The 26,323-nt window shown below is 41.5% G+C and overlaps 3 protein-coding genes across 3 annotated transcripts in view; 1 reads left to right on the top strand and 2 right to left on the bottom strand.

The window, feature by feature from the left end:
- Positions 1–26,323, bottom strand: part of LOC139343486 (SWI/SNF-related matrix-associated actin-dependent regulator of chromatin subfamily E member 1-like) — a 366,467-nt gene that overhangs the window by 177,187 nt on the left and 162,957 nt on the right. The window lies entirely within an intron of this gene.
- Positions 12,947–13,657, top strand: LOC139343140 (DELTA-thalatoxin-Avl1a-like). Its single transcript, XM_070980616.1, has 2 exons — positions 12,947–13,098; positions 13,198–13,657. Exons 1-2 carry the CDS (start codon positions 12,947–12,949, stop codon positions 13,655–13,657), a joined length of 612 nt encoding a protein of 203 aa, XP_070836717.1.
- Positions 16,770–26,268, bottom strand: LOC139343877 (all-trans-retinol 13,14-reductase-like). The gene is made up of 12 exons (XM_070981710.1): positions 26,103–26,268; positions 25,193–25,375; positions 23,825–23,963; positions 23,481–23,583; positions 22,710–22,905; positions 22,426–22,623; positions 21,413–21,532; positions 21,164–21,302; positions 20,772–20,881; positions 19,274–19,440; positions 18,417–18,576; positions 16,770–18,281 (listed from the first exon to the last, which is right to left on the bottom strand). Exons 1-12 carry the CDS (start codon positions 26,266–26,268, stop codon positions 18,130–18,132), a joined length of 1,833 nt encoding a protein of 610 aa, XP_070837811.1. The 3' UTR covers positions 16,770–18,129.

Raw genomic sequence — 26,323 nt, 5'->3', positions numbered from 1 at the left:
TTCTCCCAGTTCTTTTCTAAAAACGATTCTTCACCTAAAAACACTCCTAAATATTTTATCCCTCCTTTTTTCCAGGTCAGCCCTCCTGGTAGAGCTAGACTATCCAGCTGCTTCTTTCCACCCATCAATGCTTCGCTTTTCCCCCAGTTCACCTTCGCAGAGGAGATCTTGTTAAAAAGCGTCACATCTTTTTCCAGAACATCAATGTCGTTCTGATTATTACTAATCATAATGACATTGTCAGCATAGGCCGAAAGTTTAACAGCTGAATCACAACCTGGAAAGCGAACACCAGTGAGCTCCTTTCTGAGCTTATTAAGGAAAGGTTCAACAGCCAGTGTGTACAACATGCCGGAAAGAGAGCAGCCCTGCCGCACCCCCCTCTGCACACTAAAAGGCGCAGACAAGCCACCATTTATTTTCAGTATACTTGCAATATCACGGTACAGTACCTGGATCTTGGCTATAAAACCTGAGCTGAACCCAAAAGCACTCAGTGTCTGCCACACATACTGATGTTCAACCCGGTCAAAAGCCTTTTCTTGGTCTATGGAAATAAGACCAACATCAATACCCAATGAGCTAGAGACGTCCAAAACATGCCGAATGAGAGTGATGTTATCACTTATTAACCTACCGGGCACACAGTAAGTTTGGTCAACATGGATGACCCCACTCATCACCTCTCTGAGTCTGGAGGCCAGAGCCTTGGAGAGGATTTTGTAATCGCCACACAGCAGAGAGACAGGTCTCCAGTTCCTCAGCTCCTGCAGGTCACCCTTCTTTGGCAGCAAAGTGATCACTGCCCTCCTGCAGCTCAGCGGCAGTCGTCCTGTAATCAGACTGTCCTGAAAAACCTCCAACAGGTCTTCACCAACCACTGACCAGAACGATTTATAAAATTCTGCTGGTAGTCCATCAATTCCGGGAGCTTTGCCGTTTGCCAGGCCCATGAGAGCAGTGTACAGCTCATTCATGGACAGCTCTGCATCCAACACTGCATTGCTGTCGGCCTCCACCTGAGGCAGTCCAGCATAAAATTCTCCAGCCAGCTCAACATCCTCTACAAATTCGTTTTTAAAAAGTTCTTTGTAGAAGTTCGTGGCATATCTGCGTAGCTCCGGAGTGTCTGCGATTGGAGATCCGCTACCGGATCGCAGAGAGTGGATGACCTTCCTCTGACCGTTCTTCCGCTCCAGACCAAAGAAGAAACGAGATGGGGCATCCATTTCTGAGGCGCTCATGAACTGTGACCGGATCAGAGCACCCTGTGCTGTCAGGCCCAACAGGTTGGCTAAGGCAGCCTTTTTGGATTTAAGGGCTTCAATATGCCCTTGATTTCCCGTAGAATCAACTACATTCTGTAGTTCTACCACCTCAGTCTCCAGATCCTGAAGAGATCTGGTAATGTGCTTGGTGACATTGCGAGTATACTGTTGACAAAACTGTTTTATTTGACTCTTTCCGACATCCCACTACTGCTGCACTGAGGAAAAGGAGGATTTGTTCTCTCTGTGTAAAACCCATAAATACTCAAAAGCTTCTCTAAAAGATTTGTCATGTAAAAGCCCAGTATTAAAATGCCAATATGCACTGCGTACCTTCACATTTTGGATATAAAAGGAGCACTGAACAAGACAATGATCAGAAAGGCCAACAGGAACGATCCGACATGATTTAAAAATATTAAAATGATGTTTAAAACAGTAAAATCAATCAAGTCTGGCCAGTGATAGTGAGTTGTCTCTGGAGTGACTCCAGGTGTACTGCCAGTCCGTCCTGTTAAAACCTCTCCAAACATCTTTCAGCTCGCAGGTTTCAATGAGACGCTTGAGTCTGGCAGATGAAGCGGGGTGAGGCTCCAGGTGATTCCTGTCTAGTTTGGCGTTTTCTGTGCAGTTAAAATCACCTCCCAGAAACAAGAACTCATCAGTGCAGTTGTGAAGAACATCAAATAAAACGTTTAAAAAACTCATTCTGTCAATGATCCAAACTGGAGCATAAACAACAATAAAAATCATGTTGACATTTTCGTACTGTGCTTTTACTTTTAAAATGTGACCACACATGATCTCCTCCACCTCCACAGAACAGGGAGTGAAGCCCCTCGAGAACAGCAGCCCGACTCCACCACTGTTGGACAGTTTGTGGCTGAGAAAGACTTGTCCAGGCCACTCCTTCCTCCACTCCCTTTCATTCACAGTGTCACTGTGGGTCTCCTGCACAAACACCACATCTAGTTTTTTGATTTCAAACAGTTTGAATAGGGAAGCTCTTTTCGCGGCACTTCTGGCTCCATTGATGTTCAATGAACCAAGATTTAAATCACACATGATGAAGGAAAAGGCTGTCACAGCAACTAAAACACATACCAGCAGTATGTGGACAGACATCTTTGATTTGTTCATCTTCTTCAATGAGCAGAGCTCTGATTCTGGTCACCATCTTCTTCAGCCAGTAAACCTCTTGCTCACTGAAGGCATCACTTTCCTTCCTCAGCTGAGTCACAGACCTGACAAAACCACTGCTCTTTGGCCTTTAGTTTCAACCAGGAACCTTTTAATTTTCTCTAGAGGATAGGACACTGTCTCGTCCTCCTGTGAGGGCGTCCATTCACATGCATCCTCATTGTCAGACAGCTCCTCCATCGCTCTCTTGGTCTTAGCTCCACTCTGTCCTTTGTCACTGCTGTTCTTTCTTTTAGCAGAAATATTAGAAGGACTTATTTCATCAGACAGGTCTGCCTCCATCAGCACCTCACTGATCACACTGTCAACGATCTGACTGCAGCTTCCTTTGTTTCTGTTCTCTTTCTTTTTATCTGCTTTCTCACTGGTCTGGACATTTCCTTTGTTTTCTACTGCGTTTCCATTCTCGTTTTCACCCTGCACATTCTGCTCCCTGTTCTGCACGTCTACCACTATCTCTTTTGTTTTCTCACAAGACCTTAGTTCGCCCAGCGAGTCTGACTCGGGCAGCGCATCAACCGAGGCCGAGCGGTCCGCGGGTCGCCCCGCGGCCACCCGGGCGCCCGCCATACCCGCGACCCGGTCGGCCATCGGAGCCGTGGCCCGGTCCACGGGCGGCACCGCCGACGCAACGCGCTCCGCGGCCTCAGGGCAGGACCGCACCAAGTGTCCCTCAGCACCGCAACCAAAACATTTCATACTTTCTGAAGAAGCAAACACGACGTAGCCGAACCCTTCCACCTTAAAGCTGAAGGTTAGGTTCAGCTCCTTCATGCTGTCCTTCAGGATCATGAAGACTTGTCTTCTGTGACAAACTACGTGCTTCAGTTTGGGAGACTTACAGCCCAGCAGGACCATCTTAATGGGGGACACTAGCTGTCCATAGCGCGACAGCTCTTTAACCAAGTCTTCATTTTTAATAAACGGAGGCGCGTGCAGCGGGAGCACCGGGGTGAAAGTGTCACGGATCACAACGCCATGTTCAACCAGTTTTTCCACTTTCGAAACATTGTCTACAAAGATAACGATGGCGCTGTTCATGCGAGAGGCAGATTTGACACTCTCATAGCCCACAACCTCTCCAACAGCACAGCCGGCCTCCTCCACTGAACAGCCGACAGTCGGTGATATCTTCACCGCATGTCGGCGGGTCAGCTTCTCCAGCTCCACCTGACTACTGACAACGGGCATGGTGCCCAACTGCCAGCCCACCACCAAACCGAGCCAAAAGAGACTCAGACTAACCCAAAAAACAACTGATAACGACAACTAAAGCAAGAAATCAACACATTCAAAAGCCAAAACAGAAAGAAAAATGGCAAAGTTAGAAAACTCACTCACGACTTCTTCCACTCACTTCCACGCTCACGCATGCGCTCAGAGAGAGAGAGAGAGAGAGAGAGAGAGAGAGAGAGAGAGAGAGAGAGAGAGCTGCTGGCTGGTAGAACTGCTGCCTAAATCCGAGTTGTTTACCTTAAGTTTAAAGTAAGTTAGCCTTTTGGTTCAGTCCATGTGCTATAGCCTATTGTCTACTGACACAGCAGAGCTGAAAAGTAAAACTCTGTGATGAGACTTTATTTTTGTCTGGTAAAAAGCCTTAACAGTGCAGAGTAGTGCTGTACTTAAAAGCTATTATCAGTGCTCAATAAATTCATGATGTTACCAAAGCCAATGAATAATCATGTTAAATAAGTGTGATCTCAATATCAATCAAAAATAATTGTGATTATGATTTTTGTCATACATTTTTGCCATAGAGAGACAGAGAGAGAGAGAGAGAGAGAGAGAGAGAGAGAGAGAGAGAGAGAGAGAGAGAGAGAGAGAGAGAGAGATAGGTGTAGGTGGTGAGAACATACAACAATTAGCTATTCCTCTCAATCTGGCTGAAAAATGGCTTAAACATTTTTGCCTCAGCAACTTGCTGACCATGAAGAATACTGTGTGTTATAGCAAATAATTAGGCTAGTCTAAGCATCTATTGTAGGAAAGAATATCTGATGTTTACTTCATGTTTGACTTTTAATGAACATATTTGCAACCTTTCACATTATCTTTCTACTTGTTCTAAATGGTAAATGTGAAGCGCTGTCAAGCGCCCTCTTATGACTGTCTGGTTGACAGCCTTAGAGCTCAGCCTACAGCAACACAAAAATGAGCCCCATTTAAAAGACAGTCTGTCAACATAATAAGCAATGCTTGGTCATATGTTTCATTATTTTTACCACTCATCAATATAATCTGATCTGGCTGTAGCTTAAAACCCTATTTATGTTTTTTTAAATTTCAAATAAATACCCTCTTTTTGTCTTTTTCTTTTTTTTTTTTTGCCCACGCGCCTCGTGCACTGGCATGGATAGGGGCCCACTGACATTGAGAGTGTACAGGGCCCAGAATTTGGTGCTACGCCCCTGATTACCTCTGTTCCACTTTTGTTAAGAATAGCAGGTGTGGCCATTTTAAATGACACACAGTAATGATCAGAAAGAGCAACAACCTTCACCACAACCTCAGAGATATTAAGCCCTTTGAAGATAACCTGTTGTGGTCCTGTTTTCTGTTGTGTTTTCTCGGTTTTTGCTCCCACTTATTTTCTCTCTCTCTCCTGTAGTGCAAGTGACGAGGGTCGGGGCGATCTCCTGGAGCGCTGGTTCTCCTTGCTTGTTCTGCCTAATCATCAGGCTTCATAAGCCACCCTCTCGTAGTCGCCAGTGCCGGATTATTCTCTCTGCTTCTTGCATGTGATGCGTTTCCTAGAGATCATCTGCCCCTCCTCACGAGTTGTTCCTCTGAGACAGTTTTCTCGGGTTGTTAGTTTTTGTGCTTTGTCACTTTTTGTTGTACTTTGGTCCTGGCTTTTTCCCTATTGTAGGTGATTTTCTGTTTGGAGTTTTTGGTTGGTACTTTTCCAGTGAGTATTTCTGTTGTTACTTTGTTCTTTCTGTCGTTCCTATGAACTGATTTTCTGTTGTTACTTTGTGAATAAATCATTGTTTTTGTCACTCTGCTACTGGGTCCTGGTGTCCTTTGTCTGGCCGTGACATAACCAAATCTAATATATGCCCTTTGTTATGTGTTGAATGTGTTACATGCTGAGATAGGCCAAAATGATCCAGGATGTTTTATAGTTCTTTAGCACATCCATCTTTGAGATTATCAACATGAATGTTCAAGTCACCCATTAACACAACACAGTCAAAATCAATACAAACAACAGACAGTAGATTGTCAAACTCATTGGAAAACTTTGCATTGTATTTTGAGTGCTTGTAGATGGTTACGAAGACTGATCAACCGGGAGACTTTGATTGAATGGCAACATATTCAAAAGATTCAAACTGACCATAAGAGACTCTCTTGCATTGAATGCTATCATTAAACAAAATAGCAACTCCACCTCCTCTCTTATGCATTCTTACTTCACTTATGAAACTGAAATTCGGAGGGGCTGACTCATTGAGAACTGCTGCGCTGTTATCTTGTCCTAACCAAGTTTCAGTTAAAAACATAAAATCAAGCTCGTGCTTGATGATAAAGTCATTGATTAAGAATGATTTGCCTGCCAAAGACCTAACATTTAAAAGAGCTAACTTAAATGTGCTAAAAAGTCTAACATCCCCATGTTTTAGAACATACTGTGGCTGACATGGAATACATGTTAAATTCAAAGATGTGATGTTTCTGGAGAGATGGACCGATCTTCTCCTCCTACCTATTGAGACATGAATCAACAAAGCTTCCGGCACAATGGGCCCTGGCTTTTCCTTGGAAAAGTCAGGCATAACATTTGCCTTCAAAGCTGGACCCAGAACACATCAGTTACCAACACAAATAGGTGGCTGTGCTGGGCTCTTACTAGGGGACTGGAGTAGGTTCAGATCAAGCCGTGGAGGGAATGGAGGTGGTGCCCATTGGCGCTGTGGTTGTAGGGGGCAGGATGGAATTTGGGGGGACAGGGTCCCAGATGGGCAAGGAGTAAGCCTGATACCAGCACTGACAAGTTTGTTCATTTGGTCAGTGAACTCCAGTGGGGGGGGGGAGGGTGATGGGATATCCAGTGAAGATGATGAGCTAGATGGAGTTTGGGCAGTTGGAGATGGTGACCTAGGTGGAGTTTTAGTGGTTGGAGATGGTGACCTAGGTGGAGTTTTGGTGGTTGGAGTCAGTGAATCCTCACAAGCAGTGGCCTCTGGTGGAGGACATGAGGCATCCGCTTTTTTGCTCTGGCATGGTTGGAGCATACAGGCGGGGGGGGGGGGAGTTGGTTCTCCTTCATGTTTTGGTGTTTGCTGCTTTTGTTTGGATTCCTCTTGTCTCTTGTCCTTGGGAGTGGGAACAGTGTGACACAGGCAGAAAGATAGGTTGGAGGCAAAAAGTTTTACTCCTGACTTGTTTAGGGAAAGTCCGTCTCCTTTGAAAACAAGGAGACTGCGGTCCCAGAAAAAAGTTAAATTATATATAGTATCATATCTGTTGTGAGTCTCAGGCTAACGCTTTACTGTGCTTTCCCCTAACTAAACGAAGCAGCCACGACAACCTGTAACGTAACAGTAACTTTGATTATTATTGTTAATAATGTGTGTGTCACTGTGTGAGTGAACATTTTTCCTTTTAACTTTTTTTTGGATATAGGTTTGGTGCTGGATGGTTCAGAAATATAGTACTAGCCAGTTTTAGCTGCAATCAGGTTCCCAGACCACTGTGAAGCCAAACTTGTTGCTTTTAAAATGTAAATAAAGATATTTTTAATAATATTTAAATATTTTTTAATAGTATATTTGAATGTTTAATATGAGAGGACTCCAATTTGGGAAACAGGTTTCTGATCCTCAGTCAGTAGGTGGCACTGCAGCACACAAAATACACTGGCCGGTAAACTGTGAAGGCTTCAGGATTTTGTGGATCAGTCACTGTCCTTCTTCACTGTCAGAGGAAAAGTATCTAGAGCGAAATGGATTCATCAGAGAGGCCAAGAGGGAAACCCCAATATTTACTGTACTTTACTGAGTGCTTCGTTTAGCTCCAGTAAATAGCAGAAACAGACATCTTTAAAACCACGGAGGAAAATACATTACATATATTACAGAAAATACCCTGTCTGTTTGTGTTTTTCAGCTCAGTCAGACACTGAAGGACTGCAGCCTGAGTAACAACATGAAGTTGACCTGGGGGAAGAAGCCTGATGGAAGGATCTTCCACTTCCAAGAAAAGGAGGAGCAGAGGGAACAGCTGCAATGTTAAATGTTTTTTCTTTTTCTTTTTTCCCCCCTTTTTTTGGTTGCAATTTTTTTATTGGACTTTCAGTGAATTTAGAGACACAATTTGTCACACTGTTTCATTACCTGCTTAACAAAGGCAGAACACTTCATATTCATAGCATTAAGCTTGAATCATGTTTCTAGTATCAGGGATAAAGTTTTGGTCATTTGTGAATGTAAGAAGATGAGTGCAAAACTAATGACATACCCATCAGCTGTGCTTTGCATTTGGTGCTAATTAGCAAATGAAAATGATAATGACAAAAACACGCCTGAACTTTAGATGAGAAGCAGCTGAGCCTCATCGCCTTCCTGTTTCGGGGTCACGGGACTAAATGGAGTGTAACTTGATTGGCTGGATGTTGAATGATTTGATTCAGGGATTGATTGCTTCTCTTTGGTTACCAGGATGTGTAGTAAAATTTTTTCTAACAAACATGTGAAGAATCAAGTATAACACTGTAACTAATGGTAGACAGCAGTAGCAGCTCTGTGGAGCTTGATATGATAGTAGGAATTGATTGCTTGCTTACTTGAGTAAAGAAGGCGCGCATTGCTTGATTGCTTGAGTAAAGGAGCACATAAAAGGTCAAGACGACATGGTGCAAAGATAAGCAGAGAGGTTGCTGTGCAGTGATGATGCTGTGCAGCAATGACGCCGTGCAGCTAAAATTATGAGGGCAGGGCACCTGTATCATGAATCTTTGGGGCTTTCCATGGCCTTGCAGGTGTCTCTGCAGCTGTTTCAGCCGGTCCTGACCAGTTTTTGACCAGAGTAGTAGTGACCTAACATAACCCTATGTGTCCTTACATAACCTTACTGTATTTAATCCATGTTTGATATTTGTTATAATCATAAAAGGACTGAGCGATCTTATAATCATAACTATGATTTACTGTGCTTTAACGAATAATGGTTTGGGATAACTCAATATACTTTGCTATATTTTTAATACATTCTATATGTGATATGTCCTTATGCTTACATGCAATTATGATAATAAACTGTAATTTGATGACATTTTTAAAAAACAGAGCCCATGAAAATCACAAACTAATGGTGTAAAATTAGAGGAATAGAGAGGAGAAGAGAGGAGACAGCAACCAAAAAGTACCTAATGGTGTAAAAAAATAGAAGAGCCTAGAAAAAAGAGAAGATGCCCCAAGGGCGGGGGTGATCTTGAGCAGAACTGTATAAAAGACGGAGCACTGACCATTGTAAGTCAGAGCTTCTTCAGAGTTACACCTTGTGTGTTTCTGGGGGAGTTCTCCTTTGTTGTCGCGGCAATAAAGTTTGCTTCTCGGACTCTGACTCCTGCAGATCCTTTTTGAGCACTTTTTCTCAGACAGCTGAATTTGACTATTTCTGGCCTGTTGTGGATTGTACATTTGGCCTTCACATTCCACGACAGATGTTGACTTTGAGACATTGAATTTTTTTGGCTGCATTTTTGAGACATGGATTTTTTTTACACTGAATTTTTTTAAGACATCAAATTTTTTTACACTGAATGTTTTTAAACATTTGAAAAAAAAATTGTGGAAAAAAATCAGTGCTAGAAAGTCGATGGATTTTGAAATTCAAAGTCGGATTTTGATGCAATAAAAAAAAAACATTCTGTGCTTGACATTCGATGCAAATAAATTCAGTGCTAAAAATTCAAAATCCGATGGCACAGATTTACTTCCATACATTACTTTTTTTTGTGATGATTATAAATGCAAGTTAAACATCCGTGTGTGTGTGTGTGTGTGTGTGTGTGTTGGTTTTGAAGCGGCACACACACACACACACACACGGATGTATATATGTATACATACATACATACATACATATAGTGTTCAAGGTATACTGCCATACTGCCACAAAGGGAGGATAAGGTATACAGTTTGTGGTTATGGTAAGTCTCCAGGAAATGAATGCAAGTATATGTAATGTCACCAACAGTGACAGTTGGTGTGTGTATGTGGTGTGTGTGTGTGTGCCTTAATGATCACTGTAAACTGGTATCAAACTTGTTCGGACGGAGGCTCCTGGAGGAACCAGTTTTTGTCCTCCATCACCTGTATTAGAAGGTAAGCTTCAAGGCTGTCAGCCAGAGCTTTCAGCTGCCCCTCAGAGGTGTTCATCCCATGTAAGAACAGGACATCTCTCAGTTGAGCACCGTCTACATTTCCACATGAACGGTACCAAATTACATACAGTAGTTCTTAGCAGGAAACTTCTGAGGAAATTATCAAGAAATGATGGGCCTGTACATTTTTTTATTTTTTTTATTTTTTTTTTTTTACCGAACTGTGAATCTCAGTGTTTGTGGTTTGTGTTATATCCTCCTGACTACCAGGAAAAAAATATTGTCCAATCACATTTTTTTAAAATTCCCCAATCTTTGTAAGGTAATTAGAATACTGAAAACATTTTTTTTAAGAAAGATTTTTTTCAGGACACTTTTTAAACACTTTTTAAAGACTATGTTAAAATGCATTTAAAATAATTCAGACAATGTTTGAATTACCTAAGCTAAAATATGCCAACAACATTTCAAGCCAAAATTTGCTCAATAAAAAGTGTTTTGCTCTTACTTTTCCTCTTCCCATAAAATACGCTTGCACTGATGGATGCCATTTTCCTTAACGAGAAAGAGAATGGTACCAAAGCCCCACCCCTTCACATTTGGTATCCTTGAAAAGCCCAAAATGTTCTCTGTAGATAACAAAAAGGAGTTAATTCAGTAGTATGCAGGGGGTGGGAGATATTCAGGTTTACAAATGTCCTCCACAGAGGACAAATTTGAACTACTTGTAGTCAGGGGGTTATGTGGATCATTCTGGTATAAACATTTTTATATGCTAATGTCAAATTAATTCAAAATCTCACTTTGAATTTAAAGTAAACTGTCACAAATGATAAGATAATAAGATAATCTTTTATTAAACCCACCCATAGCGCAATAGCAAGAAGCACAAAAACCCTTCATCCAAAGCTCACTGATTAACACAACGCACAGAACCTTTTGTTCTTTTAAGTTTGTTCAAAAAACAGAAATGTGACAAGATGTTGTGGTTGTATGTTGGTGACTACACATGCTCTAATTATTTCAATGACAACGACAGCAGGCACGCTTAACTTCCAATGTCAAACCACAAACTGTCATTTTTTACTTCCCTGTGTGTGAGTGGATTAATCGAACAAGCTGCAGCATGTTAATTAGTCAGCTTTAGAGGTTTTGGCTCATGGCTTCAAAGAACAAATGCACATCATTGAAAATAATCTTTGAAAAATGGGGTCACATCTTATTTGTTTCCTTGTGTACCAACCATGTGAGAGAGCCTCCGGCAAAAGACACAAATGAGTGGGTGAATTCTCAGCGGATGAATCAGTGGTTTTGCCGAGCTTTCCAGTGCCCCTCCAGCTATGCTTGATGAAATCAAGTTCCATGTTCCATGTTCCATGTCCACCCAACGTGGTCAAAATCTCTTGAACAGATTTTAAGTTGAATTTTATTTTACACTGTTAATCATGCCATATAGAGGTGGACACCAGCTAAACTGTCAATGTGGAAGTCGTCGTGGTCAAGGAAGCATTCACACTCCTATGACATAGAAAGGCAGAAGCTGGGTCTTTCAGCCATCTGTCTCTTACTTTTAACTAACAATTCTTGTTGTTCGCTCCCATTTAGAACCTTGCTTGTGTTGTATGAAAATCTCATATGTATGTCACTTTGGATAAAAGCATCTGCAAAATGACAAATCGGAAATTGGAAATTCTAACATTTGCTCACCTTTAACTATTTCAAATATTCATCAATTACTTTTAACTAAGTCTTCAACGATCGGTGTGTGACAAAGACTTTCTTCCAGAAAGAAGAAAGGTCTCTGCGTCAAAACTACTTGGTTAAGTTTAAGCAAAGATGGACACATAGCCTCCACCCCTGAAAGGTCTTAATCACTTTTTGTAATATTGCTCCAGATGGGTTTATATTCCCTTGTTGTCTAGGCGTTTGAATATGTATGCTTGGAATCAAAATAATCAAAAATATGCACCTATGTGTGTACCTGACAGGAAATTACTTTCGATGATTGTAACCTGTTATCCAACTTGTTTCAAAGGAGAATGTGAAAAAACAGGTTTTGTCCCACGTGACTTGATAAATAAAAGAAGGAAACCATCAAGTCTGACAGTCAGAGTTTTCCACGTGTCCTGTGAAGGTGTTCATCCCAGGTAGGAATACTGGATCTAAATAGATCTACATAAAGATGAGATGACTTTTTAGGGTAGCGTGAGCTTCTCATGGTAATATAATCCAATATATATTGGTCTTGCCTGCATGAGGAGTCACTTTCTGTCCATTTCTGATTCCCCACAAAGAGCTATGAGCACTTATTATAGAAAACTTAGTGATAGTGATCAATTGGTAGACGTGCAATTAATGAATATATTGAGTTTGGCTTCTTTTGATATAGTGCAAGAGATTAAAGAAATTATAAGAGGTGATGAGATTATACAATCTTCAGAAGCATCTGTAAAATAAAAACATTTCTGTTTGCCACTGACATGGAGCTCTTCATTACCAGTCTCATCTCAATTATTGTAGTTCTCTATGCGGTTGCTTGGCTTTTATCTGGATCTATTAAAAGAGTTACCTTTTACTCTAGGCTTGTTTGGGACTTTCCCATCCCATTATGGGTGACAGTCAAGGATGATTTCTATTAGGAAGCTTAGAGAAGCAGCTGTGTACTGAGAGGTGGGGAAGTTAAATGGGACAAACACCATCTGGTCAGTTTTTCTGATAATCATGACTGCATAAGACATTAAATGGATTGGCTCCAAGCTATATAGACTCGTGTCTTTGCTGTCATGGCACCTAAAGTGTGGAATGAATGATATTTTGCTCCTACTTCTGTGCTGTCTTTCAAAGATCAGCTAAAAACACACCATTTTTAAACTGTATCACATTTATCTGCTTGTACTGTAATGTCATTTTATTACTGTTCTTCCATGTCATTTGTTACAATTTTAAGAAAAGTGATATACAACCGAAGTTATTATTGCTTATGTGCTGTTATTTGGCACACAAATAGAAAAGGCATATCTCTCTGGGGCTTTTGAGCAAAACTTCACATCAGCCTACATGAAACATGTCTTTTGTCATGCATTTTTGTTGCATACAAATCTAATGAATATTGTGTCTGTGTGTCTGAACAGGTAGTTACACTGCAAAGATGGAGCTGATGGAGGTTGTAAACACAGTATCTGGGATTGTGCAGACAGTCATGGCAGTTGGTTCAAGCATAGCTAAAGCAGCACCAACACATCGTCAGTGCGGCATTGAGATTTCAAATGACTGTTCTACCTACACCCTTTGCAACCCCAGGTAACTACTAATTTTATGCTTTGATATCGAGTATGATTTTGTCTTTCCTGTCTGACATTAACATCAATTCTTCAATGTTTTTCTGCCTTGTATGTACAGGATGTATACTTCTAGTGGACGCTGCACCATTCCTTTGCCTGTCAAAATCGAATCGTCCTGTACAGGGAACGCGTTGTTCACCAAGACTCCGTACACAGCACGAGGATCTGTTGGCATCTTCACTTATGATCTTCGCAGCAATTCTACAAACGCAGCTACTGAGCAAATAGCTGTTATGTTTAAGGTGCCATTTGACCTTAACTTGAAGTCCAACGTGTATGCAGTGGGAGTGTTTGATATCAGCAAAGAGTGCATTCGTGATATTTATTGTGAGATGTCGAAAACTGAGGACACAACGTTTGTCAGAGGCAAAGCGAAGGGCCCTGTTCTCACTCACAAAGGCCAAAATATCACCATCATGGCCGCAATGTCCAACTGTTATGAGCCTGTCATAAAGGTGCAAGTGAGTGAGGAAAAAAAAGTCCAGGACGAAGATGTTAATCCTCTTCTGTTGGTCTGAGCTGACAGAATGTGTTGCATCAGAGCAACACATCACTGTCTACAGGCTGTGGAGTAATAGATTCCCTCTGTATTTATCCTATTATTTAGCATTATTATGTATAATGGCCTATTTTTGCTGCTGTCTCTAATTGTATTCATCCACTGCTTTTGTGCTGTAGATACAGGGTCGAACTGGAAATGTGTTCTAGAAATGTGATTACCTTTGATGATGTGTTGTTGACATGCTGTAAATATGTCAGTGAGAGCACCTCGCTGGCTGCCCCATATGCACAGTATCCTAGTCCAGTAAAAGGTTCTGTACATGAGTTCAATAAAATCTCAATCTGTCAAACCATTACATTTATGCATGAGTGTTTCTGAGCCTGCACCAGCTATTCTAATCCATAACTACCTGCTAGTTTTAAACTTGTTATTTAGTAAAAGAGGTTGCACCATTAAAAGATAAGGAATATCTTAGCTGGTAAAGACTTAAGTAATATGCAAACCAGTTGCTAGCAAATGTATTTGAATGCTGCCCAATTAAAAGCAATGTAAACCATGTTAACAGGAAGTGATTACAAGCACTATAAACAACAGTCTGGTGGTAAATCTATAAATCAAACTTATGACTGTTTTTATGCATACAGTACATGGAGAATTATGTGTTAGTTGTAAGTGTAAAACGTAAGTGGCCCGGAGTGGCTAATTGGGAGGACCGGGACAATTCCCGGTGGGCCGGTCTGATGTTTGGGCCGCGAGGGCCGGTGTTCACTTTTTTTTTTGGCCGGTGTTAAGTCATGGCACTGGGTTGATTATGTATTCTGCTACAGCTGTCCCTGTGCCGCCTCCGCCTCCATTGGCAGCGCCTTTTCTTTCTTTCTTTCTTTCTTTCTTTCTTTCTTTCTTTCTTTCTTTCTTTCTTTCTTACAGACGCACCCTGACGTAACACATCCGTGCACTCGGTCAGTGGTGTTTGAAAGATGGAAAATAGGAAGAGCAAGGGTGGTGCAGAGAAGGCAAGACTTAAAAAGAGGAAAGTTCTGGAAACAGATGCAGCCAAATGTGCTAAAATTGGAAACTTTTTCAATAAAACAAGCTCGCAGTTGGAAACAACCAATGAGGGTGATGAAACTGGTACGGCAAGATGTTGAACTTTGCCTGCAAACCACCGTTCAAGTTAACTTATTATCAAGTCAATGAATTGTGTAGTGTTGTGGCATATAACATAACGTTATTTAAATTATAGTATGATGCAGCGCCACATAACCGGGAAACTTTGTCTTGTAGCCCCTCAGAGTCAGAAGATCCAGCACCAAGCACCAGCCATGAGCCCACAAGTCCAAAGTGGGCAGGTAGGATTGCTCGTTATTGAATATTATTACAATTTATAGAATGAAGAGTATAGTGTAGACCTGCTCTATGAAAAGTGCCCTGAGATGCTAGACGATTCAGCACTACATTAATGAAACTGACCTGAATTGATCAGAAGTCTTTGTAAAAAGTGGAGATTTGTGCTGAGAGTTATGACCATTTTTAAAATGTGATTTAGTGTGGGAAGCAGAGCCAGGAGCCAGCAGTGATGAGGGGATTGCTCCTGTCAGTATGGAAAGAACAGGTGAGCTGTTGTAACAGAGTGTGTGAACAAGCAAGAATTAGTTCCAATATAACCACTTTCTATGCCCAAACGAACACTTACTGAAGAGAATATAGATTCAGATATTGTTGGAAAGGATGTGTTGTTAAGAATAACGTTGAGGTTGTGCACTCACGTTGATATAAATCTACATTGTGAAGCAACCCTTACTTGCACTGAACAGGAAATATTTTAGAAAAATAGACTGAATTACAAGGCTTTACATAACAGTGCACTATTGTAGACTTAAAATGTAAGGTTATAATTACATGATTTTAATAATAATAGGTCGTGATCTAAAGTGGGCCAGTCTGAGGCATGAAACTCCAGAGCTGAAAATGAGTCCCACTCCGGCCCTGCATACATTTCTAGTCAGTGTAACGCGTCACAACAAGTCTGTTACTGAGATCAAAAGAGCTCCTCAGTGAAGTGTTACAACAAGCAGCCAGAGCACGCTTGGGGAATATCCAGTCGTTGGTGATCTCGGTGAAACCAGGGTAAGTCCACTCCCAGTAGTAACTGGGAGGAGTAATTGATAATCACCACAGACTAATAAAACACAATAAAGAAACTCCAAATTGAGTTCCTACTTGTGTGTGCTCACCAGGACCCACCCATCACACACAACAACAACGTCAGGCGACATCCATCCCATGATAATGAAAATGATGTTCCAGTTCTTGGTTAGCTATTCCAATGCGTCAGCACCACAACCAAGAAACGGGCTGAGTGGAATGAATTACTGTTGTTAATTACACCTGGGATTTTCCTGGTATGACATGTCAAAATGTCTGTTATGTAAAAGGACGATTAAATATGAAGCATCAAGCCTCATAGACCTGTCTCTGCACAAGAGGTTAATAAAGTATTTTTACAGTAGAATTGTGGTGAGTATTAAAAATGATGTACAAACACTTAATCCATAATAGAAGTCCCCCTCTTTCAGGATGGTGAGACATGTTGTGCTTTTACTTTTTTATTCTGTGTCAATGACAGCAGAGACTGTTGGTCCAGTGTGTCTGCGAGGGTTTGAAGGGGCCATTGGCATTTACAGTTACTGATGAATAGTTCATTACAGTCAGTAAAGTCCATTAAAATGTTTATATCAGACTACTTTTTATTGCACTGACTGCTGTAGTTAGGAGTTGCTTTTCAAATTGAGATTTTACACACACATACACCAAACAAACAATCGTGTGATCAGCCTGTAAAATACAGTTTGTTCAAGATTAGTTGCTGCTCTAGTTTGTTTATGAGCATAATGCTGTTGAACTGTCAGAAGTGGGTCAGTATCAAGATATGACAAATCCACCCACGACTGTGGGTGGATGGTTTGCCATCCACCCACAGTATGATTGACAAGTTCCACTCTCTAAATTCAAGCTCAAATCAATGTAAGTCAATTTTCATTTCAAGCAACCTTGAACCAAGCATGTCACTCACGTAGTGCAACACCACAGCTGCTGGTGTCAGATCCCTGCAAGTAACACAGACTCTTGGTGGAAAACTTTATTTTGAAAAACCATTTATGCAAGAATTTCTAATCGCCTGCCATTAGTTATCATAATACCACTGATTGAATGCATATAATAACAGAATTACTAGATGAGAAAGAATACCAATACACTCTAAGTAATCTTCAAGATTCAAAGAATTCAAGAAAACCTGAAGCAGTTACAAAAGACATGGAATAGATCCATTTTTTTCTCAGCTTACAGGGGCCTGATGATTAATGAGGAACAAACAATGCTTAGTGGAAGGTCAGTGAGTCACTGCGGCTGAGACTGTCATGACCTATTCTGTTTAAGGAAGTATGTATGCACAGTTACTGTAATATCTGGATTTTCTCGTTTACCATAAAGTTATCCCACTGCATTACCTTTGGAGCCTGATGTTACTGCTTGTGCATGAATTTGTGAGTTACAATTGTTGCAATTACTCAGAATGATTAAACAAAAATCAAAAGAACAGCTCTGGTTAGGGACTTATCAGTCATTTTATCATACTGTAGACAGTGGCAACATCTTTGCTCATGTTACAATCAAAACCTTTATTCTTTCTCATTATTTAGATTTCTATCCACAGACATGTTGTACCATCAGTCTCTTTTATGCCCCTGTTTTTGATCACTGCATTAGCAGCCATGTTAACTACACGACGCTTTTCATGGGTCAAGTTTTAAATTTTTCACATGCAGTGGAACCACAGAAGCAAACATGTGACCTATTGTCAGCATTGTATAATCTGTACACAGAGAAGAGTTAAACAAGTCTGGGTAGTGTTAGTCCTTGTCCCAGTCTTTTATTCTGTTGAGTTCCCAGCGTATTCACCTATAAGCTTGACCTTACTAGTTTTTCTGATCTCTGTTCTGCTTCTCCATCACCTCTCTCTTTTCCTCCTTCCTCTTTTTCTTGAAATCTTGAATCAGCTGCACTTTCTTTACTTTCTTCATGTTTCTGTGTCTCCACTCTTGCATACCCCCCCCCCTTCCTTCTGTCTCTTTAAAAAGCCTCAGTTTTTAAAAAGCTGCTTGAAGCAACACTTTCACTTACATAATGTTAATGACTAAAAATCTAACGTCGTGATAATAAAGGTTATGAGCTATGGAGATTCCAGCTGCTTTAACTATCAAGCTAAATCAAGCTAAACTGGAAGGTTAAAAACTAATAATGACAAATACTAATAAAAATAACTTAAGCATCATCATGTGTTCATAAGTGGCTGCTTGTTTCATGGTCTTCTGAATAACAGATTATCATCTCAATTAGTCAGCAGCACGCTGAAGATGTTAATCCTTTTGAACGAGAGAGGAGGCAGAGGGACTGTCAGCGCTTTCACTGTCCACCATAACCCTCTCTCTACCATGTAAGCTTATGATTGGTCTTTTTGTGTTTGAGGCGGGTCTTCAGGGCTAGAAGGTCAATGTAGAGGATCTGATCGAGCACAGCAGAGGCACAGAGCAGTCCACCATGCAGCGCCCCAGCCATGCCGTTACAGAACACGTCCTGACCTGCACACACACACACACACACACACACACACACACACACACACACACACACACACACACACAAAGAATCAATGAGCGGGTGTGTCAGCCTCTGTGGAACCCAGACCAGGTGAGACTATCTGTCAGCCAGGTCACCTGTTAGGTAGAGTCCGTCGATGGGAGTCTGAGCTCGTATCTTAGCAATCGTTTCTGGGGTGAAGCGCTCCAAGTTGTGTTCAGCGCCGTACATCTCACCTCTCGGAGCGCCCAAATAGTGGCCATTAGTTAGAGGAGTGGCAGCATCGACCATCACCACCTGAACACGAACATCAGCAGCAGATAATGGTTAATGTACAACTGTAGCCACGTCTGGAGGCTGAGGCACAACAATATTCTAGACGGGTGGCGTACAAATGCAGGAAATACAGGCATATTGGATATGAAATGCATGAAGTAGACTGTGGGATGTAGTTGAAAGCCCCAGGAAAAAGCTTGAGTGCAGTTAGACAGTTTTAGTGTGAATGTAGTTCACTTAGGAACACCAGAAATAAAACCTAGCGACTTTGATGGCAGAGGAACTGCCTGATTGAATTAAAGCTCAAAGTGTAATTTCTGCTTTATCTAAACAAGCTGCTTTTAACCAATTTTAATGCTAACATGCAGCTACAAATGACCACCTTTGACCACATGAATATTAGACCATAAGACAACTGACAGAATGCTATGTTTAGATATAGACATGACATAACTGAATTGATCAACTCACAAACTGTGCAGACATTGAACACTGACTTCCAATTCCCATAAAAATACAACCGCTATGAGGCCATATCTAATACAACCACCAGAGGGAGACATACTTCTGTTACCTGAGACCTAACAATGTCAGCTAAAGTGTAAGCTTCATGTAGTGGAAACAGTCATGGATAGATGGATCACAGAAATGTGACACTCTAACTAACTGTTTAAACCCACAAACAGACATATATCCACATACAGACATGGATACACACCTTATCTCGCAACTGGGGGAAGATTGTTAGTGCCCAGTCCAGCAGCTCTTGGGCCATGCTGTTTTTCAGATCCAGGTAGTCCTGTCCCCTCTTGCCAAGCTTTGTCCCCTCCCATTCCTCGAACCACTCATAGCGGGCCATAGTTAGCAACGTCATACAGGACTTACCTGCACAGAGACGATAAGAATAAGAATAAACTTCATTTGTATAGAACGCTCAAAATGCTTTACAACAAATAAGTCACATGTGCCTGGTGCTTCCCAAAAAGACAGAATGAACATAAAAACAGAGATAAAATCAAGTAAAATACAACATTTTAAAAGAAATACAGCAGGGCATAAGCACAGGGAAAGTTTAAAAGTTTCAGACCTCTATCAGGAAGTCACAGCTAGTTAAAGGCTTAAGAGAAGAGATACGTTTTTAGCTTTCTTTTTCAAATATTCAGTGAGCTGCCTCCCTGATATCTGTAGGTGGTGTGCTCCAGAGCTTTGAGGTGTGATGGACAAAGGCTGCATCCCTGATTTACTTTCGGCTGTTGCTGGGAACCTCCAATAAACCAGCAGCAGATGATTGCAGTGTTCTTGAAGGCAAATAATGAATGAGGGAGTTATCAATGTAGCTTAGTCCATTAATGGCTTTTGTTACAGGAAGTCAGCGCAGAGCAGCTAAAACAGGACTAATGTGCTCTCTCCTCTTGGTTCTGGTTCATAGCCGAGCTGTAGGGTTTTGAATGAGCTGAAGTTTCCCCTTAAATAGTAAATAGTGCATTACAGTAATCGAGTTGGCTTGAAATAAAGGCATGAATCAGTTTTTCAGCATTTTTTTGATTCCTACTTTCTACTTTAGGTGGAAAGATGAAGTTTTCGTCACCTGGGTGACTTAAATCTTTGATCTATGGGAAAACGTTTGTCCAGCATATCTTCCAGGTAATGTCATTTACAGTAGCCTGTAATATGACTGCGTTAATTTACCTCACAAGCGCTCAGGTATAGGGAAGAGAATTACTGCTGCGGTACTTGTGGAGTGTCGGCTGCTGGGTGGTGTTTTGTGCATCTTCAACCTTCAAACTGGGTTGGATTTAGTTGGACATGCATCTGATGTCATGTTTTTGTTGCGACGCTATCTTGAGTCACATCAGAGAACACTGTTTGACAGATGGCAGGGAACCATGTTTAAGAAAAGATCTTGGAATTCGCTGTTGCTGATAGCATGACGTGCCCTGCGATTGGCTGGCGACCGGTCCAGGGTGTACCCCGCCTCCCGCCCGTTGACAGCTGAGATAGGCTCCAGCCCCCTCGCGACCCCGAAAGGGATAAGCGGCATAGAAAATGGATGGATGGATGATAGCATGACTGCATATCTCCAAGAAAAGAGAGCAGAGGATCGCAGAGGCAAAGATAGTGATCAAAGATGGCAAAGAAATCACTGAAGTGGACGCCGGTATCAGATTTGATGGCCAGCTGACAAGCAAGTATACGTTTGCGGGTGAATGTGCTACCTGGGTGTCTGATGCTGGTTGTAGGATCTTTAGCAGATGGGAAGGTGATGAACATCATGGGAATGTTCCCCAGTACCTCCTCTCTGCTCAGAGAAGAGTATCGCTCCATACTTCACACACAGACATACACAAACACGCACAAGCTTATTAGGCAGAACATCAGCTTCTATAATGCAATAAAGTGGAGACAGGGATGGGTTAAATTAACATGGGATGTGTTGTTAAACTGACAGGAACCTTAGAGACTTTAGAGAGATGGGTAGAAAATTAAGTGAACAGTAGAAAGTAAAGCTTAAATGTGTTCAACTTGGCAGTAAATCTCAGTATAATGATACAAGAAGAAAGAAGAAAATTTAAATGTAATATGAATATAAAAGATATAAAAAACCTACAGTGAGTCCAAGTCGTTGTCTTTATACATCCAGAAGTTGGTGGAAACAATACCCAGCTCCTCTTTGGATCCGTCAAGACCAACAAAGACCAAGAAGCAACCCATACCATGACGCACCATACCCAACAATGACTGGATCTCTACGCACACAAACACGTTACAGGAAATATGTACCAGAAAAAGATGACAAATCAGAAGAAAAGTGCAATGTAGTGTTAACTACATACAGTCAGTCCACACACTAGGTTACCTGGTTTGTCCTGTACATGCTGAGGCAGAAACTTCTGGAAGGTGTTGAAGATTCCAGCGTTGGAAATGATAACAGGGGCATGGACCTCAATCTCCTCTTGTCCTTTAAGCACTGTCACACCTAACACACATATACACACAATGTCAGTCCAAAGGAAACATCCAGCATTAGGAAACCACATTCTGATACTGAGGCGAGCACAGAGACATCTTTTTGAATGTTCCTTGTTTGTGCTGGTTTTTAGGGAATCACAGAGTGGTTCTTTAGGTAGGATTGGTATAACGTCTTGTTGACGAAGTTAACTACCACTATCACAACAGTGCAGCACTTAGAAAAAGTTAACTTTGATGGTGGATAATGAACAGATTGTAGAGTATTCACTACTAATAGGGCTTCATTTTCAGTGATAACTTTGCGTCATCTGTTGCAAAATACTCAAAATACTGAGATAGTACAAGGTGCATGATGTTTGAGGTCGAGTGTGTAGGATTTAGTGGCAGTTAGCAAAAGGTCCTCTCTTCAGCCAGCCTTCTGGCCTTCTGGGCTACTGTAGAAACATGGTGGTGCAACATGGCGGACTCTGTGGAAGAGGACCCACTTCCTCTGTAGATATAAAGAGCTCCTTCTAAAGTAACGCAATCACAACACTTATTTCAGGTTATTATACACTAACGAAAACATAACTGTGAATATTATGTTCCATTTCTGCCAACTGTTCCCCCCCTAAATCCTACACACTGGACATCCTGCACACAATGTGGCTACAGTCACATGACATTGCCTAGAAAACGGAGCTGAATACTTGAAACTTGGAATTTCCCCTCGTGGGACTAATAAAGGAATATTGAATTGGAATATTGAAACTTGGACTTGAGTCAGACTGAATGACAAAAGACTTGAAAGTCTGAACAGGGAATTGAGGAGTGTCTCTATGAGACTTTGATGAGCAGAACGAGCTGTGCACACTTGCATGCAAAATGCCACATCACATCATCTGTGCCTTCCTTTCTCACCATAGGCCTTCCCCTGCTGGTTGAGCAGGATACGTTGCACGGGAGCCCTGACCAGCACATCGCCACCTGCCTGTTGAATCACAGGGATGATGTGAAAGGAAAACTCACTGGCACCGCCCCGTGGATAGTACGCACCACGCTTGTAGTGGTGAAGAAGGAGAGCATTGATGAGAAAGCTGGACTCTTTTGGAGGGACACCTAAAATTACAGAGTACAGAGCATTGAAGAGTGAATGCACAATGTGTGTGTGGTCTGTGATGCATGTGAGCGTTTATGTCCATCACCGTAAAACAGGTAGGCAGACAGTGCGTGCAGGTCTTTGTTCTGTGTAAGGCGAGACATTATTTCTGAATGGCTGGTTGCTGTCAGACGGAACACTGAAGATATACGATCTAATAGGCCAGTCTGAACCAGGAAGTTGACCAGCCAATATGGTATGAGCTTCAAGACGGCAATAAGCGGTGTCCGCTTTGAGGCAAGCTGCAAGAGGAGGATACACATGCACAATTATTAATGAGAATCAACAGCACTTAATACAATACAGTAATAATTTACTTAGAAAGCACCTTTTATATAAGAAATGCACTTTAACAGCCCACGGTTACCACCTGCACCTCACAGAGCTAAAGGGAGAACAACTTCAAAATAATTAGAAATGGAAGATTTAATATTAACATGGACATAGAGTCAAACAAAGAGAAAGACAGGAGCTAAAAATTAGTTCTCCCTTTTTCGCCCAATGTAGTTGGAAGATGATAATTCAGAAAAGGGAGCTAAGATCAACAGCAGCAACAGCTACATAGAGGTAGGTGTCATCTGCAGATTACCCGTTTGCAGATCATGACCAGTGGTGACACGAAAAGACAGAAAAGAAGTGGACTCGGACTTGAGCCTTGTAGCATTCCAAATGTTCAGTGTCAAAGGAAAACTTTGCAAAGATTTAACTTTACAGTCTTGTTCATATATGAATTTTTTCCTCCTTCTTTCTTCCATCCCTTCTTTCCATTCTCATACATCATTCCATCACAATTATCATTAGCTCCCTCCTTCCCTACTTTCATCAGTCTCATGAACTCATCAATGGCTTCCTCTTCTCCCGGAAGTTGCTTTTTCAGGCTAGCTGCCATCTCAGTCTTCCCTGAATGGATGTGATACTCCCTGAGAATGACAGAAAACGATAGGTCACACGTGGTGGGTCGTGTTTTCATTAGTTCAAAGACAGGTGGGATTCAAAGTCTTCTGTAGATACTTTCAAATGTGTTGAAATATAAAAAGATTTAACTATGGATTACTTAGGAGCTATGAGAAGTATCAGTAAGAAATCGAGTTCATTGTCAGGTTTTATTTGTTTTTCCATTTTAAATGTACAGTGATTGTAATTTAACAAGACGCGCCCTACCTGCGCTTGTCATGCTGACCCAGGAGCACCGTGTCAAAGTGCTGCTCCAGCCGTGCGAACTGCAGCTGTCCCTCTGTGATCTGATCAAGAGCGACCCTCAGCAGGCTGTTTTCATGAAGCTGGCCCAGGTAATGTATACCTGGTGGTGGCAGTGGAGTGGTTAAATCAGCTTCTTTTATATACAGTAATGCTTTAAAATGGAAAACATGACACAACTTTTGTCCCATAGTGTGTTGTGTCTTCACCTGTTTATTCTGCACCACATTAATTTTAACATTCATGTCAAATTACTATTAATCTCTTTGTCTTTTGTTATGCAGTTGTGATGCTATATTAATGTAATTTGGCTTCAGCAGTGCTACATATACCTACTGCACATGTCACTGCATAGCATCATGTTAACACATTATGGCAAATCTAGCCAATCGCTTGGACATAATGCAGCCTTTGTACCCCAAACTTTGCCTCTTTGCCAGCTAAACACTGTTGTATGTTTGACATGCAATCATTTAACATCATGTTCTGTGCACACAAATGACATACTTGAAGAGGACAAATTAGTCATTTGTGGCCATGAATTATTAATTTCAATGTCTTTCAAGTATTTACATGCTGAACTAATTAAGAAGCATGAATTTTGAAACAGTCACCACTGATTCAGGGCTCTGTAATTTGGTGTTTGGCATTTCAAAGCCATATTGCTAAAAACAACTCTCAGTAAGCGATTTACAAATCAGGTGGATCATGGGATGGTATCCATACCCACATCCAATCAATTCCTACAGCTAATCAGAAGCAGTGCTGGGGTTTTAACAAACAGCTCTGTGTGACTGTTGGAGCTCGGGGGATTTGGTTTGATGGAAACAAGGTGGCTCTGTTTTAAAGCATTAGTGTCGCCATTACAGATAGATGAAAGCACATGAAAGCATAGGACTTGATGGTATGGGAACACATATTTGTGGCATGACCTTTGTATTGTATGTAACAGTTGTGCCCCTGCCTTCCAAAGCAGTCATCACAGTTATGGTTTATTGCATTGCACTGTATGAGTTCAAGTTCACTTTATGGCTTTAATAACAGTGCTTTGAGGAAATAGACTAAATGAAATGACTAGATTGTTCATTATATCATCATGATGCATTCATTCAGTTATTTTATTCAGCTGAATCCTTTTCTTTTTTTCACTAGAAAATAATGTCTAGGCTTAATATTTGAGTCATGAATTCTTCTTCACAAATATTATAATGGTCCTTCACCTGCAGGAAGAACATCTCAAATTACAAATGAGTAGAAAGGTGTGTTGTATCTGCAGGGAAAGAACATTCAGGTGCGCTGGGGCGTGTTTGTTCGTGTACTTCGCCTTCTTACCCACATCAAACTCAAAGCCCTTATTCTGAAATGTGTGTGTGCAGCCTCCAGCCTGATCATGTTGCTCCAGGACTACAACCCTCTTCCCGGCTTTAGACAAAAGCGCTGCTGCTGTCAAACCTCCCACGCCGCTGCCAATCACCACCGCATCGAGAGCCTGGGGAACACGGTCCACACGAAAGCCTACAGGGGAGCACATACAGCACTGTAAAATCAGTTTGGTGGAAGGTCATGAAGCTGGTCTTGAGAACTTTTTCTTGAAATCTTGAACATAGACATGAAGGTTTTTAATTGTGCCACAGCTCTTATAGACTTAACTGCAGTCAAAAGATCCACAGAGAACTAGGATCATCTAGGAACCATGAACATCTGTGCAAAACTTTGTGCCAATCCATCTGTTAGATGTTATTTCACTGAATAAGTGAAAGATTTGACCTGCTCGTGGCACTAGAGGAGGTCACCAGAGAACTTATCCTCTGGGGACCATAAATATTTGAAGCAAATTTTATGGCAACCCATCCATTAGTTGATAAAACATTTTATCTTGAACTACAAATCTCAACCTCATGTTGCCACTCAGTGGATCATCCACATCTGTAGGCTTAACCATGACAGACTGCACCAATGGAAATTTGAATGAAAATGGCATACATCCAATCATTATTGAGATATTTCAGTCTGGATTAAAGCTGGACTAAAGTTGCTATCCCTGCAGCGACCACCAGCAATAATTTTAAAGACTCCACTAGTGTAGTAAATGAAAAAAGGTTGTCAAACTGATTATTTGATCAAAAGTCTAAAGTAGTTGAATGTTGAAGAATAAGATAAACCTCTGGTAGACAGTACAGTAAATACAGTATCATACTAGACCCCAGAATCAGTGCTCTGCATCACAAACAACCCTTCTTGCCTCTCTTCAGTCTTTCGTCCCTCTGTTTGCTGTCCGTGACCAAGGGTCCCGGTGGTCTCAGGCACTTCTCGCTGAACACCTTGTAGCGTTGCCCAGTGGTAAGCAAGAAGATGATGATCACCAGCAGCAGCACACAGCTCAGCACACCCAGCAGCCACCACCACATCGTGCCCCCACTGTACAGCACTGACAGCAGGATGGAGAGGAGAGGACCAAACAGC

The sequence above is a fragment of the Chaetodon trifascialis genome, chromosome 15, assembly GCF_039877785.1.
Source record: "Chaetodon trifascialis isolate fChaTrf1 chromosome 15, fChaTrf1.hap1, whole genome shotgun sequence".
NCBI classification, from domain to species: domain Eukaryota; kingdom Metazoa; phylum Chordata; class Actinopteri; order Chaetodontiformes; family Chaetodontidae; genus Chaetodon; species Chaetodon trifascialis.
The sequence above is the reverse complement of the archived record's forward strand: the minus strand, read 5'-3'. Positions and strand labels throughout refer to the sequence as shown.

What these genes read in the sequence shown, in the direction of transcription:
- LOC139343140 (XM_070980616.1), top strand. Translation starts at nt 12,947, where the DNA reads ATGGAGCTGATGGAGGTTGTAAACACAGTATCTGGGATTGTGCAGACA. An exon ending in TACACCCTTTGCAACCCCAG is followed by an intron (nt 13,099 to 13,197) that starts GTAACTACTAAT and finishes TTGTATGTACAG; the next exon opens with GATGTATACTTCTAGTGGAC.
- LOC139343877 (XM_070981710.1), bottom strand. Translation starts at nt 26,268, where the DNA reads ATGTGGTGGTGGCTGCTGGGTGTGCTGAGCTGTGTGCTGCTGCTGGTG. An exon ending in GGACGAAAGACTGAAGAGAG is followed by an intron (nt 25,376 to 26,102) that starts GCAAGAAGGGTT and finishes GCTCCCCTGTAG; the next exon opens with GCTTTCGTGTGGACCGTGTT. An exon ending in GACAACGACTTGGACTCACT is followed by an intron (nt 20,882 to 21,163) that starts GTAGGTTTTTTA and finishes CTGTGTGTGAAG; the next exon opens with TATGGAGCGATACTCTTCTC.